The sequence below is a fragment of the Mesitornis unicolor genome, unplaced genomic scaffold, assembly GCF_000695765.1.
Source record: "Mesitornis unicolor isolate BGI_N332 unplaced genomic scaffold, ASM69576v1 scaffold19200, whole genome shotgun sequence".
Classification (NCBI taxonomy): domain Eukaryota; kingdom Metazoa; phylum Chordata; class Aves; order Mesitornithiformes; family Mesitornithidae; genus Mesitornis; species Mesitornis unicolor.
Window position 1 is genome coordinate 1 of NW_010157843.1, and position 14,666 is coordinate 14,666.

The following is a 14,666-nucleotide window of genomic DNA, read 5'->3' on the forward strand; positions in this document are numbered from 1 at the left end:
AGCAGGGCCCGCCGCCGTCACAGCCCCGGGTCCCTTCACAACCCGGCACCGGCCCCGGTCCCTTCACAACCCGGCTGTTGGCTAAAGGAGCTTCCCCGTAGAAGGGCAAGCTGCGGCCATGGAGAAGTACCAAGTGCTAGGCCTGGTCGGGGAAGGCAGCTACGGGGTGGTGACCAAGTGTAGAAACAAGGAGAACGGGCAAATCGTCGCCGTCAAGAAGTTCCTGGAAAGCGAGGACGATGCGGTGGTGAGGAAGATCGCCATGAGGGAAATCAAGCTGCTGAAGGTGAGCAGGGGCTGGGAGGGTGAAAGCTGAGCAGAGCGGGCCCATGTTTTCAATAAAATTGGATCAGACCGATGGCTTTTTGATGGTTTTGTGTTTAAATTCATAGCTCCTCGTACTGCTGGGAGATGCTTATGTAGCGGTACAATGTCCACCATGGGCTGCTGCACCGAGGTGGTTAATACACAGCATGACATTTTTATTTGGAAGCTCAAGCAGCCAGCCCTGCTGCAGGCTCAGCCTGGCTGTTCCTTGGGGAAGGAGAGCAGCAAGGTGTGGGTTCGGCCTCTGCCGTGCTCAAGGTGCCTCTTCAGGGCGTATTTTGAATCCTAGTCAGGTGTTTAAATATCTTTGTGAAGACAAACATCTCCTTTGAGCAGAACAGCAACCGTCACGTCTGTGATCTGGGTGGTTCTTGTGGTAAAGGTGCAAGTTGTTCAGAGCTGATGTATGTGGGTGAGATTTACCTGTAGAGAGTCAATGTGTTCTTGGGGGGAAACTGCCTCTTGAGAATCCTTAACAGCCCTTTAAGGAGTGGCGTTAGTCCAGTTAAGTTATAGGATGGGTGTAAATTGAAGACATTGGGTCAGTTTTGAAGGAGAAACACAGTTGCTCCTGCCCATGACTTACAAAGTATAAATAAAGTCCATACCAAAAGAGACTTGATCGGGTCGTGTTTGTATTTCCATAAGCAGCCAAGCCATGGCAGATTCAGTCAGTCTTTGAGTTGGAGCTGTGTGGAGCTGCTTTTCCCTTTGGGTGCTGTGCTGGATTTGCCTGGCTGGAGCTGACTTGATCAGAAATATGTTTACGTGCCTTGTATTCAGCAAGGAAAAGTACGAGGAAGGGAGTCACAAGGTCTCCATTCCCTCCTGGTGGTAACTGTGTCCCTGTGTCATGTCCCAGATAACACTACCGCGCTGCTGTGAATTTGCTGAAAATGAGATCAATGCTGAACTCTTAAAACCTGCAGGTTAATGGTGGCCTGGATGTGTGACAATGCACCTAACCAGAGTGGTGTTATGTGATAGAGAAATCTGCTCCTAGGACCGTTTTACTTTAATTTATTTCTATTAATGGCACTTTCCTGGCAGGCTGGTAATGCCAACAAGTGGCTGGAGGAGATCAGGTAGGAAATTCCCCAAACCCTGTCAGTCAGCTGCCATTGTGTCCCTTGCTGTTTGAGTTTATGATCAGCCTGGAATAATTTGTGAATTCTTTATACTCACCCAAATGTCCAGTTGTACTTCAGCCTGTTGGCTTCTGACCAGCAGAGTTGTGTGGCATAGCCTCGTTGTGTGAGTTGGTTTATTAAAGGTGCTTCTCTTTGCGGGCTGTGCTCTGGGGAGATACTCGGAAGCTTTAGATAAACACAGTTTTGTGTGTGTGCTCTTCAGTGTTTTCTCACAAGGGCTTTCTGTATCCTCTCTTGGCTTTGTTCTTCATACAGAAGCTTTTGTAAGTGCCTGAACTGTTTCCCTGCCAGGTTTTCCTGCCGTGTTCCTGACAAGGATGCAGTGTGTCCGTTCTTCATACAGAGGCTTTTGTAAGTGCCTGAACTGTTTCACTGCCAGGTTTTGCTGCCGTGTTCCTGACAAGGATGCAGTGTGTCATTCTGCGCCAGGACATATCACTCAGTGATCTGTTGTTTTTTGGGGAAAATATGTTAGTTTTAAGTGTTAGTGATCTGTCTGATGAAGACATGTCATCTCTACCATCGCTGCGAGAGCTACTGGAGTGAATAGAAATGTACTTTAGGAGCTTGAGGTGCAGTCGGTGTTAGTCTGGATAGTACCTGCGCTGTTGGCAAGGCTGGCTCAGTTACTGAGGCAAAGCACGTCCCACCTCCCAGGTGTGCTGGGAATTAACTTGTTTTCCTGGCTAAACGGTAACTCAGCGAGGGGAACGTTTCCATCATAAACATGGCCTCTCACAGTGAAAATAAATACCTAGAGATTTAATCTTTTTCTAGTCTCTTCGCTTAAATGCTCTCTGTAAACCTGATTCTTTTTTGCTCCCTTTTCTCCTGTTCTGAAGTTTGGGCAGAAATTTAATTGTGGCTGAAAACAGCAAAACCTCTCCAGGTTTCCCGTGCTGGGAAGAAATTAATGTTTAAGAAAGGATCTGTGAGGAAATAGCTGAAAGAGAGGATTGAATGGCCTCAGCTTGTTGAACTCAATGTGGAAACCCAAAATTAAGCCAGGATGTGTAACAGCACCCAGCTGACGACCACGGTAGCGCCCCTCTGCCTGGGACGTGAACGTGGACCCAGAGGCCACAGGATGGGAGCTGCTGCTGCTCCCTCTTCTCTTGTGGTTAATTTGCTTCACCAAGCCTAATTGTACTGTTCTTTTAAATCAGAAAAGGGTGAGTGTCACAAGGATGGAGCCAGGCTCTTCTCGGTGACAAACAATGATAGGACAAGGGGTAACGGACACAAACTGGAACACAGGAGGTTCCACTTCAATTGGAGAAGAAACTTCTTCTCAGTGAGGGTGACAGAGCCCTGGCCCAGGCTGCCCAGAGAGGTTGTGGAGTCTCCTTCTCTGCAGACATTCAAAACCCGCCTGGACGCCTTCCTGTGCAACCTCATCTGGGTGTTCCTGCTCCGGCAGGGGGATTGGACTGGATGAGCTTTTGAGGTCCCTTCCAATCCCTAACGTTCTGGGATTCTGTGATTCTGTGAAATGCTTGCCAGCTCTCAGCTCTCAGCTGCTGTTTGTCTCTAGCCAAGCCAGTAGCGCTCCCTCCCATCGTCCTGACGCCCTGGAGAGGTGCCCATGGTGAGACAGCTCTTGGTGACGCCACCGACCCAGTCCTGGGTGGTTTAGTCCCCTGGGCTGTGGTGCTGCCTTCAGGCAGGCTCTGGTGCTGTTTCCCTGCTGGGCTCTGAGCTAATAACTAACATTGTAGTACGATCTGTTTTGGTAAATTGGCATGAGATAAACGAGCACTACGAATGTGTAACAGGTTGGAGGTGGGTTCTTGTCTGCTTGGCGTGCGATGACAAAATAACTAGAAAATACAGCTGCTTTTTTTCCCCTCTTCATTTAAGTTTCAGTCTTTCAGCTTTCCCGTTTGTATAATAGTAAAAAAAATACGTCTTCAAATCCTTGGCTTGTCACTTTTTGCTCTGAATCCCCTAGACACAGTTTAATAGAAGCTGTTCGATTGCTAACAGAGTATATTTTAGGTAAGAATGATGAACTTTCCTTTTATCCACTCAATCTGCTTGTATTCTGGCACACGTTAGTTACTGTAAATGTGCCTAAGCTGGCAGTGCCAGCAGAAATGCTTTGGGTATTGTAGGACATTAAAAAGAAAGTCTTTTATCATCCTTATTAGAAAAGTTAAGGTACAGGCACAAGTTAGTGTCAGTGCTTCTGTGAGGAGAGTGTTGCGAGAGGCAGAATGCAGCAACAGATCAGTGCATTTGGAGCATCCCCATCAAGAAGAAATGTCCGTAGTCAGCATTATTTTTATTTTTAAATTATAGAAGGTGTCTGCATATGTGAGGTGGTGGAAATCGTCCACGTTATATTAAAAAAATGGCAAAATAGATCCTTTCTACAATACCAGTGAACTGATTTTAAAAACCAATGAGTGTGGGTGCAGTGATGAGCACTCCAGGGCAGCACCAGCAGTTCTGGTCTCAGCTCATCCGTTAAATGATAAACCAGATATCTCCTGGTTTATAACAGCAACTCCGGCATGAGAATCTCGTGAACCTGCTGGAAGTGTATAAGAAGAAGAAGCGGTGGTACCTGGTGTTTGAATTCGTGGACCACACGGTGCTCGACGACCTGGAGGCGTTTCCAAACGGGCTGGACTACAGCAGGGTTCGGAAGTACTTGTTTCAGATTATAAGAGGAATAGCGTTTTGTCACAGTCATAACGTAAGTATGAAGAGAAGTCAGCTCTTGAATCAATAGATACGGAAGCATATATTTTTTTTACAAGAGTTGGCTTTAGGGGTTTGTTTTCGACTGATTCCTAACAGGTTTGCCAGTTTAATCATAGCTGTGTAACTATATAAACACACACACCGATTTATTTATTAGTTTGCTTTCTATGTTTGGGAAACTGTGTCTCTTACCAGTTCCTAAAATACTCTTCACATTTAACTGCAGGACATGCTCATGGCTCTTGCAGTACTTACAGCTTTTAAACTCGTGGTCGAGGCCAGATTTTCAAGCACAATAAATCAGACCTGTTAAAACACCTGTAGTAAATACACCTGCAGAACACGTGCAGAGTGATAGATAAAGTTAACACTTTTCTGTTTAAAAAAATTAGAGGTTCTGTGTCAGCTGCGCTTTACAGACAAAAATGTGCCTGCAAAAATAGAGATTTCTACCTGCATGTGAGAAAGTGGATGTTTTCGGTGAGCCGGTCAATTTATTATGTAGAAAATTGGAAATTTCCTGGTCTTCACTTGCTTTTCTCTGTGCAGATAATACATCGGGATATTAAGCCAGAGAACATACTGGTCTCGCAGTCGGGAGTTGTAAAACTCTGCGACTTTGGATTTGCCCGCACGTTAACAGCGTCTGGGGAAGCTTACACAGACTACGTGGCAACCCGCTGGTACAGAGCTCCAGAGCTGCTGGTGGGGGACACCAAGTATGGCAAGTAAGACATGGTTCCCCATGCCAGCATTGGAGAATTATGGAATCCCAGAATATAAGGAGTTGGAAGGGACCTGGAAAGCTCCCCCACTGCAACCCCTGCCACAGCAGGATCACCAGAGCAGTCACACAGGAACACGGCCAGGGCTTTGGGGGTCTCCACACAAGGACACTCCACAACCTCTCTGGGCAGCCTGGGCCATGCTCCATAACCCTCACACTCACAAACTTTGGCCTCATCTTCAGCTTGAGCCTCCTGGGCTCCAGCTTGGGACCATTGCCCCTTGTCCTGCCATTGGACATCCCAGAGCAGAGCCTGGCTCCTTCCTCCTGACACTGCCTTTTCCAAATGGATCCCCAGGAATGAGGGCACCCCTCAGGCTCCTCTGCTCCAAGCTCAAGAGCCCCAGCTCCCTCAGCCACTCCTCAGCAGGAGATGCTCCACTCCCTCCAGCATCTCTGTGGCCCTGCTGGACTCTTTCAAGCAGTTCCTGTCCTTCTGGAGCTGAGGGCCCAGCACTGGACCCAAGATTGCAGCTGTGGTGTGAGCAGGGCAGAGCAGAGGGGCAGGAGAACCTCTCTGCCCTACAACCACCCCTTCTCAGCCACCCCAGGATGGCGTTGGCCTTCTTGGCTCAAGGGCACATTGCTGGCTCATGGTCATCCTGCTGTCCACCAACACCCCAGGTCCTTTTCTGCCTAGCAGCTCCAGACACTCATCCCCAAGCCTGTAAGAAGACTACGGTAGCTTCCCCTCCTGTGCAGTTGGAGTTGGGAAGGCAGAAAAGTCTCTAGACAGATATTTTGGGAGGGAGGAGGTGTGATGAATGAGACTTTTTCTTACTGGCATCCCAAGTGCTGCAAAACCAGGTCAGAAGTCAGACTGTGCCATTCACAGGTTGGTTTGTACGACCGTGCAGGTTTATGTATGTCCCTGTATTACTCAGAGGTCATTTACAGTGAGTGTACCTGAGGGGCAGGCGCCTGCAGAAAGAAAAGCTGCCTTGTGGTCTCTCAGGGGCAAGATTCTACTGATGTGTTAGGTTGTATTAGTATTTTTTAAACCATTGGGGATTTGAACCTGAGCTTAGATCTTTCACACTTCTGCTAGCATTTGCCTGCTTCAAGGCCTAAACCCTTGCCGTCCATCTGTGCACTTGTAAGCTTGGGAAAGAGCTGTCTTGCTGGTTTTGGGGCCATAGCTGCCCTAAGAGCTTGTAACCTGCTGAAGATGTGCTGTGCACTGTCCTAGCTCAGCCTTTAGATCCAGGAAACGAATGAAGCCGTGCTGAGGTAGACTTGGTTTCTTTTTTCCAGGGCTGTGGATGTCTGGGCCATTGGCTCTCTGGTAACAGAAATGCTTACAGGAGAGCCCCTGTTCCCTGGGGATTCGGACATTGACCAGCTCTACCACATCACCAAGTGTCTGGGTAAGAGCATAAGTCATATGTTTGGATGGGAGGAAGAAGGATGTGGGGAGAAAGGCTGAGCTGTTTCTGAGAGCGCGTACTCCTAGCACCTTTTACAAAGGGGGAGCTAGGAGCTTGCGAGTACAGCATCAATTCGTGGTGCAAATGTGGCTCGAACTGAAGCCCTTACAGTAGGGCTGACCCAGAATTTCAGCCTCTCGGGTGTTTCTCAGGACTGTGCTGTGTTTCTTCCATGAAGTTGCTTTGTTTGGGTCATTCCAGGTAACTTAATTCCAAGACACCAGGAGTTATTCCATAAAAATCCCCTCTTTGCTGGCATGAGGTTGCCTGAAGTGAAGGAGGCCGAATCTCTGGACAAACGCTATCCCAGGCTTCCTGCTGCAGTACTGGATTTAGCCAAGGTAATTAACTGACCATTTAATATCAGCGTTTCTCTGTTTACTTGTCCCTTGCCTTGGGGAACTGATTATAGCCTACAGAAAGGGCTGAGGCTGTTAAAGTGGCTTTCTCTCACCTCCCCATGCAAGGAACAACTGCTTGGGGTGGTACTTTAGTGGGGACTGCAAGGATATGACACCTCGCTGCATCTGTGGACCTTTTGAAAGGTCACCCAAAAAGCTTTGCCCCTTGTCTGCTACCTAAGTGGGTGCTTTGTAGCTACTGCACAGCCCCTTACTTCTTCCTTGTCCCTTGCTCTTGGAGCTATGTGGGAGTTAGGAAGCCTACAACTTTGTAATACATTTTGAAGTGAGCGTCTGTGCGTTCACACAGTAATCCAGAGCACCAGTATGTTGGGTGACATAAAACAACCTAAAACCCACTTGGCTGTGGTCGAAATGGCTCGCGATCGAAGCAGATTCTGAAGTCTCAGCCAAATAACTGTAACTGAAAACAAGGGAGGTTTGCTGAGTGTTCTTTTCATTTCTGATGTTGATTTGACAGAGCTGTTTACGGATTGATCCAGACAAAAGACCGTCCTGCGCCGAACTCCTGCAGTGCAGTTACTTCAACAGGGATGGATTTGCTGAAAGGTAAACAGTCCATCTCGTGCTCGGAGCAGGTTAATGTTAGAAGGAGGTTAAGCATGGAAGATTGCAGAGCTGGCAGATGCTGAATGTCTTGTGTTTGTTTGGTTTTGGTCTTCCTGGAAATGGGAGAGCAGTTGAGAGGGAGCACATTGCCTCCTTACCTCGTCATGGCATTAATTCATCAGAGCGTGCACCCGGTGTCACACCATGTTGGGTACTGTGGTCTTAACACTGTATTCACTCTTTGCATCTGTGCCAGACTGGGATGCGAGCACCTTTATTGCTGTGATGTGAGAAGTGTGTCCCTGTAAGATTTTATTTGAATGGATACATTATGCTTGGTTGGCTTCTCGTAACTTTAAAAGGCTTGGTTTCTTTGATTACTTAAAAAGCTGCAGAAGCCTGGGCTTAACACCAACTGATGATGATATTAACAGAAACCTTCTTTTATTTAATTATGTGGAACGTAGATTTGCTCAGGAGCTTAAACTAAAGATTCAGAAAGATGCCAGAGACCATCAACTACAAAAGAAATCCAAAATCAGCAAAAGAGACAAAGACGATGCTTTGGAAGAAAGAAAAATGCTTGGTGTCCAGGTTGGTCAATCTTTGTTTTCCAAACCTTTATTGTAGTTTTTCTTTCCCTGTTTTAAAATCACTACATAAGTACGTGCAGCAGATTCAGTGCGTGGCTAAAATGTAAGTGTAATCGTACATTTAATAGTTCAGAAAGGATTGGGTAAGTGCGATGTGCCAGAGAAGCTCCCCTTTGGAGGCCGCTCAGTCTAAAACCACTTTGTGATGCAGTTACTGGCGAATACGGAGCTGAAGGAAGGATCAGTTAGGAAACATAAGTTGTGCCAAATGAGCAAAACAGCCTTGGGTGCGGCTGTTTGCCTGTATTAAGGCCCTGTCTCCAAATTCCCATGTTTTGCTCTCAGTCAGATCCACAGGATTAAAGGTGCCCTTGAGGTGCTGTGGAGCTCAGTTCTTGTTTCATTGTTTTGGAAGTGACAAAAGCTGCAGCTGTTCCTCCTCCACTCCTTCCAATCCCATCCCAAGGTGACTTATTTACAGGGACAAGTCTGCTCCGGTTTGATGGAAAGCAGAGGGTTTCCACCTAAAAACAATCCCATCCCCATCAGATCCTTACAGAACCGTGCAGGTTTAGGCTTTTGCCTTTTTTTCCCCACATGCACTGCTCTAAGCTTGTTTTTAATCATGGCTGCAAGAGAAAGATGGTGCTTATCTTCCCAAACAGGATTTCAGCATTGACACAAAGAGCAGAGATGCAAAGCTCTTGAAGACGAAGCGCTCTCAAGCTGACGCAGAGAGAATGGATCGATCCTCCAACCTGAGCTCCCTCTACGACGGTGCAATCAACCCATTTAAAATAAGCCCTCAAACCAGCCTAAAAGGTTCCAGCAGCAGCTTGGACTATGCCAAGAATTCAGGCATAGTTATTCCTCCCATCAACCAGAACTTTTCTCCCACCGTGGTTGGGATGGGGATTGTGCCCGGAAACCAGAATTACAGGTATGGGAGCAGAGCTACAGGAGCTTGTGTCCGTCATCCCTGAGGAGCTGTGCTGTCCTGAGAGAGGTGCTGGGTGGTGATGTGGGACCTGGGGTGTTGGTGACAGCAATGCCCATGAGCCAGCAATGTGCCCTTGAGCCAAGAAGGCCAACGCCATCCTGGGGTGGATGAGAAGGGGTGGTTGTAGGGCAGAGAGGTTCTCCTGCCCCTCTGCTCTGCCCTGCTCACACCACAGCTGCAATCTTGGGTCCAGTTCTGGGCCCTCAGCTCAAGAAGGACAGGAACTGCTTGAAAGAGTCCAGCAGGGCCACAAAGATGAGATGCTGGAGGGAGTGGAGCATCTCCTGCTGAGGAGCGGCTGAGGGAGCTGGGGCTCTTGAGCTTGGAGCAGAGGAGACTGAGGGGTGCCCTCATTCCTGGGGTTCAATTAGGAAAGGGCAGTGTCAGGAGGAAGGAGCCAGGCTCTGCTCTGGGCTGTCCAATGCCAGGACAAGGGGCAATGGTCCCAAGCTGGAGCACAGGAGGTTCAAGCTGAAGATGAGGCCAAAGTTTGTGAGTGTGAGGGTTCTGGAGCATGGCCCAGGCTGCCCAGAGAGGCTGTGGAGTCTCCTCCTGTGATTCTGTGATTCTGAGATGTGGGTTTGGGACTCAGTTAGGAACAGCTCTGGGCTGGAGGACTGTACGTGGGTGGGAGAGCCTGGCCTCACCTCCAGCAGCTGAGCGTGTCCATACTGGCCTGGCTTTGCCTCAGGGCTTGTTTTGGACCAGACTTCTCTGTTAACCACGCTAATATAGGATATTCTCCTGTGAGCCTTCTTTCTCAGCATTTAATGACAGCATTTCTGGGTGTCTTGCATTTGTTGTTTTTATATTGGCCGTGTTACCCCGGTGTAATACCAAGTTTGGGGCATTTTCGATTGCAGAGTTGATGAAAAGAGTAAAAAGTACTTGAACCCATTTCTGAAGCAACGGAAGCATTCTCCAACAGGCCACTACAGAGTAAGCTTGACACAGGTAAGTCATCTGCCATCCGTTATCCTTTGGTAATAGTTACCTTACATGAAACATAGCTCGTGTTGTGGATTATATCCATGGTCTCCTGCCTGGCCAGGAAAAGTAGACCTTGTGTGCTGTGTCACTGAAGCAGAATTTAGGATTTGGATATAATATGGGTTAGGGTCTTATTTAGTCATGCCATAAATGCATTAAAACTTGTTAATGAAAAGAAGGGAGATGCAAAACTCTCCACTGCGTAGACACAAGCACCCTTTCCACGCCAGCAGGGATGTTTGCTTTGTACAGATTGCTAATCCGAGCTATTCTGTAGTTAAGTGTGTTTTGTGTCTCTGAAAGCAGTCTCGCTTAGATGCTTGATTTTGTTTTGGTATAAAATGTATAAAAACATGTGTAAGTGACACGTGAGCAGAATGGATGCCTTCAAACGTAGTGAAGTCTTTTATTCTCGTGCAGGTTCCAGCTACAGCAGAACATTGCTGTGCTGATGCATTCGTAAGCTTGGAAATATAATTGTATTTTCTCTGTGCTCATGAGCTGGTGCTTATGCCCTTGATTCCAGGTTACAAATGAGAAAAACATCCTTCAGGGAAATAGGAAAAAGTGGGAGTTCTCCAAGACAGACGTGCGTTTGCCAGAACTAAACCATCTCCCTGAACTGAGAGGAGTGGAAGGTAGGGGCTTTGATGTCCACTTAGTAAAACCTGGATCCTACATAAGTGTCCAGAAGCATTAGAGCGGTCAGCTCTTGCTTCCTTAACACCGTATGCATTGGTTGTGTTTTGCAGCGTGGCACCCCAGATTTCTGAGAAAGGAAAATAAAAGCGTTTCAGAGTCCCGTGTCCCTTCCCTTGCTGCTATTGACCTCCATAACCTAGGCCTAGCCTCACAACAGGTAACAAAGCAATAAACCAGTTTGTGCTGCTCTGTATTTGTTTGGTTTTGGACTTTCTAACAGCGTGACCCACAAGTTTCCAGTGTGGCCCTTAAGAGGAGCAGGACTTGCCTCGGTTTCTCAGCTAAGTAAAAAGACCTGAGGCTTTATGCTGAGGAAAAGACAAGGGTCATGGATGAAACATGGGGCTCTCTGTGTCTCCCTGAGCTTAGCTAAATACCAGATTCTCACTGCAAAGACAGACAACGTGAATTATTGCTATTTCAGCTGGCTGGAGGTAAGCCTGATTTACCAGAGTTGAAGAGAGACCAGGAGGGACAACTCTTTTGAGGAGAACTGCTCTGGCCCTGTTAGGTGTTGAGGGGCTGAGTGCGTTAGGGAGGGAGGAAGCACAAGGCAGGCATAGGGAGAGGAGGGGGAAATTTGCAACTGTATTAAAGACTTGTTCCTTGGTACCAGTGAGATGTTGTTTGGGAGCTGTGTAATTCCACAGGCAGTCGTTTTGGCTGCTTTCTCAACCTTCCAGTTGAGATTTGGCAGGCTGTACTGTGGGAGGGGAAGAGCATTTTTGAAGTCTGATTTGATAAAAGAACAGATTTCTTGTTGGCTTTGCATATGTCCCTAGAAGGCGGTTTTTGAGCGTTCTTTCTTGTGGTGGGTTGACCCTGGCTGAGTCCAGGTGCCCGCCAAAGCCGCTGTGATGCTCCCCTCCTCAGCTGGACAGGGGAGAGAAAATCTAGCAAAAGGCTCGTGGGTCGAGATAAGGACAGGGAGAGATCACTCACCAGTTACCATCATGGGCAAAGCAGACTTGACTTGGGGAAATTAGTTTAGCAACCAAATAAGAGTAGGATAATCAGAAATAAAACGACAAATCTTAGAACACCTTCTCCCCACCCCTCCCTTCTTCCCAGGCTCACCTTTACTCCTGAATTCTGTACCCAGTGCAGGGGGATGGGGAATGAGGGCTGCGGTCAGTTCATCACACGTTGTTTCTGCTGCTCCTTCCTCTCCATGGGGAGGACTCCTGATGCACTTCCCCTGCTCCAGCGTGGGGTCCCTCCCATGGAGACAGCCCTCCACGAGCTTCTCCAACACAAGTCCTTCCCACGGGCTGCGGTTCTTCACGAACTGCTCCAGCGTGGGTCTCTTCCTTGGGGTGCAGTGGTTCGGGCACAGAACCAAGTCCTGCCAGCAAACCTGCTCCAGCCTGGGCTCCTCTCTCCATGGGTCCTGCCAGGAGCCTGCTCCAGCACAGGCTGGAGCCACCTGCTCTGGTGTGGGTCCTCCATGGCTGCACTGTGCCAGGGACACCCTGCCTCACCATCCTCTTCACCATCTCTGCTCCAGCACCTGAGGCGTTTGCTGACCTTGGTCTCTGCAGAGTCGCTTCTCTGGCATTTTCTCACTCCTCTCACCTCCAGCTACTGGTGCACAGCAGTTTTTCCTCCTACTTAAATAAGTAATCACAGAGGTGCTGCCACCATCACCAACTGGCTCAGCCTTGGCCAGTGGCAGGTCCATCTTGGAGCCAGCTGGCATTGGCTCTGTCAGACCTATGAGAAGCTACCAAAACCTTGCCACACAAGCCCAATACATCTCCATTTATGATACACTTGGAAATTGAGCCTCTCTTTTTAATCCTTCCCAATTTACAGCTGTTTGGGACCTTGATGTCCGATGCATCAGAAGGCGGTTTGCCCAGAGTTGAGCACTAGCCTTACGGAGAAGGAGATCGCGCCCGCCTGGGAAAGGTAGGCTTTAAATTCTGCAGTCTGGCTTTCAAATGGGTTGTTTAATGATCACATATCTGTTTGGGAAGGGCAATAGGGAAACACTTTTCACATTTGGGGTTGGGATATGTAGCTATCGGACTCCTTACAGAGAGCAGCACGCGTCTTTATGGATACCAAAGTTGGCTGTGGCAGGTAAACTGTTTTCCTGAGCTGAGGACATTGGTGTTGGAAATTCATCAGGTCGTGAAGTTGGAGGCTGAGGAAGCTGACAGAGTAACAGAAAGGAGAAACTGTCTGCCTTCACGTGAGGCCTGGGATAAAATGGGTTGTATTGCAGTTGCGCTGTCAGGTGCATCACAGAAAATGGACTTGGAGAAAGGGGTTTGGGGGCATTTATCAAGCTTAACGTTAGGGAAAAGTTTTAGTAACTATGTTATGGAATCTAAACTTATTTAATGTAGCTGCTGTTACCTCCCAGCATGAGACAGGCCTCTGGGGGAGAAGGAGGCATAGGAGATCTGTGGTAGATTTGTAGTCTTAAGATTGAAGTGCTAAGTTTGAACTCTGCCACTCAATCCCAGTAATGTAAGTGAGGGGAAAAAAGCAACCTTGCTTAAATTGTCTCATCTGTGAAGCACAGAGGTTTAAATGCACAGCTTTAGCAAGGTAAGGACTTGTAATACATAAAAAATAAAGGAAGCGTATTATCAGGGAGGACCTCTGTGTTTTTCCTTGCCCATCCATAACTCCGTCTTGCTTTTCTCCTCTTGATGCAGGTGGCTGAAGCAGTGGGAAGGATCCACTGCAGTTTGGAGGCGCCAGCGCCACAAGGTCCCTGTAGGAGCGAGGAGGATCCCCGAGTCCCTCGTTAGCACAGCGAAGCGCTGCAGGAAGCGGCTGTGGGCCGCTCCAAGGACAGAGCTCTTGCTGCCGGGTTTCTTGCATGCGAAACAGCTCCCGAAATGTTGATTTCCTGGCTGAGGTTGCTCAGAAAAAAACAGTGGTTATTGGTGTGTGACAGCGGCAGAAGCTGCTTTGGAGGATTTTGAAGATTTGGCTTGTTTTTGTCTAACTGCTGCCCTCTTGCGAGGGCTTTCTTTCTAAATGAATGACGAAGAGAGTACGGAAAGCCGCCGAATTTGCCACGTTTTGGTGGGCTGCCTGATCTGCATTGAAAAGCACCTTTGCCTTGACACAAAAATGTCCAGGAAGAAAACTTTCATGGAAGAAATACAACATTTAAATGTGTAAACGTTTCCCAACTGTTCCACTGAACCCATTGCTGGTGCTCAGAAGCATGTGTGACCCTGTATTAAGTTATTTTTCCCTTCATGCTTTTGTCCCCCAGTCTTTGGGCAGTTGTTTTTTAGGTGTTTAACTGGCGATGCTGGGGGAATGTCTGGCTGCTGTTAAAGGTGAATATGGGTATAAAATACTGAGCTGTGATGCTGTTGGCACATGAAATGGCTTCACTTAAGTCATCAACCCTTTAGGTTCCTTGAAAGGAATGGGACTTGTACGTGTAAAACACGATAGCAACTTGTGGAGATAAAACGATGGCATCTGGTTTATCTTTGGACTGATTTTTGCTGAGGTGCCCTCAAGTTGGCTGTAGTCAGTTCTGTGGTGTCCCTGTCAGTCACAGCTCGCACTCTTGTATGGCATAATTTATTTGGGAACTTGTTTTTCCACAAAATACGGCCTTTCCCAGTGTTGTATCATGGCAGAATACAATATGAACATCACCGCGTTCAGAGCTTTGCGGCTCTGCCATGTTTTGACGTGTACATTAATATTTGAAAATAAAAAGCCAAATTTCAAATTTCTCATTACTCATGTGTGCTTAGAAACGTAAATAACTGCGCTAATCCAGCGTTATGTTCTTACTTCTTTGCTGTTTTCTTCGCCGCTGGCCATGAAGTGCACCAGGGTAGCCCAGTTATGCCCACAGTGAATGATCCCAGCTGGCCACAGCAGTCGTGGGCAAGGGCAACAAAGGGGGAAGAAAAGAAAGGAGTTTTTCTTTTTGGGTGGTAAGAAAGGTTTACAAGGGAAAAACAGAAAGGTTTAAGAGGAGCGAGGTAACGTCGAGGCGCCTCTCAGCACCGTGACACCC

The 14,666-nt window shown here is 47.8% G+C and overlaps 1 protein-coding gene across 1 annotated transcript; it reads left to right on the forward strand.

The window, feature by feature from the left end:
* The first annotated feature begins 116 nt into the window (after nucleotides 1-116).
* CDKL2 (cyclin-dependent kinase-like 2 (CDC2-related kinase)) lies at nucleotides 117-12,532 on the forward strand. The gene is made up of 12 exons (XM_010181700.1): nucleotides 117-286; nucleotides 3,985-4,179; nucleotides 4,737-4,915; nucleotides 6,229-6,341; nucleotides 6,603-6,742; nucleotides 7,284-7,372; nucleotides 7,840-7,966; nucleotides 8,631-8,905; nucleotides 9,829-9,919; nucleotides 10,482-10,593; nucleotides 10,708-10,814; nucleotides 12,473-12,532. Exons 1-12 carry the CDS (start codon nucleotides 119-121, stop codon nucleotides 12,530-12,532), a joined length of 1,656 nt encoding a protein of 551 aa, XP_010180002.1. The 5' UTR covers nucleotides 117-118.
* Nucleotides 12,533-14,666: the final 2,134 nt, after the last annotated feature.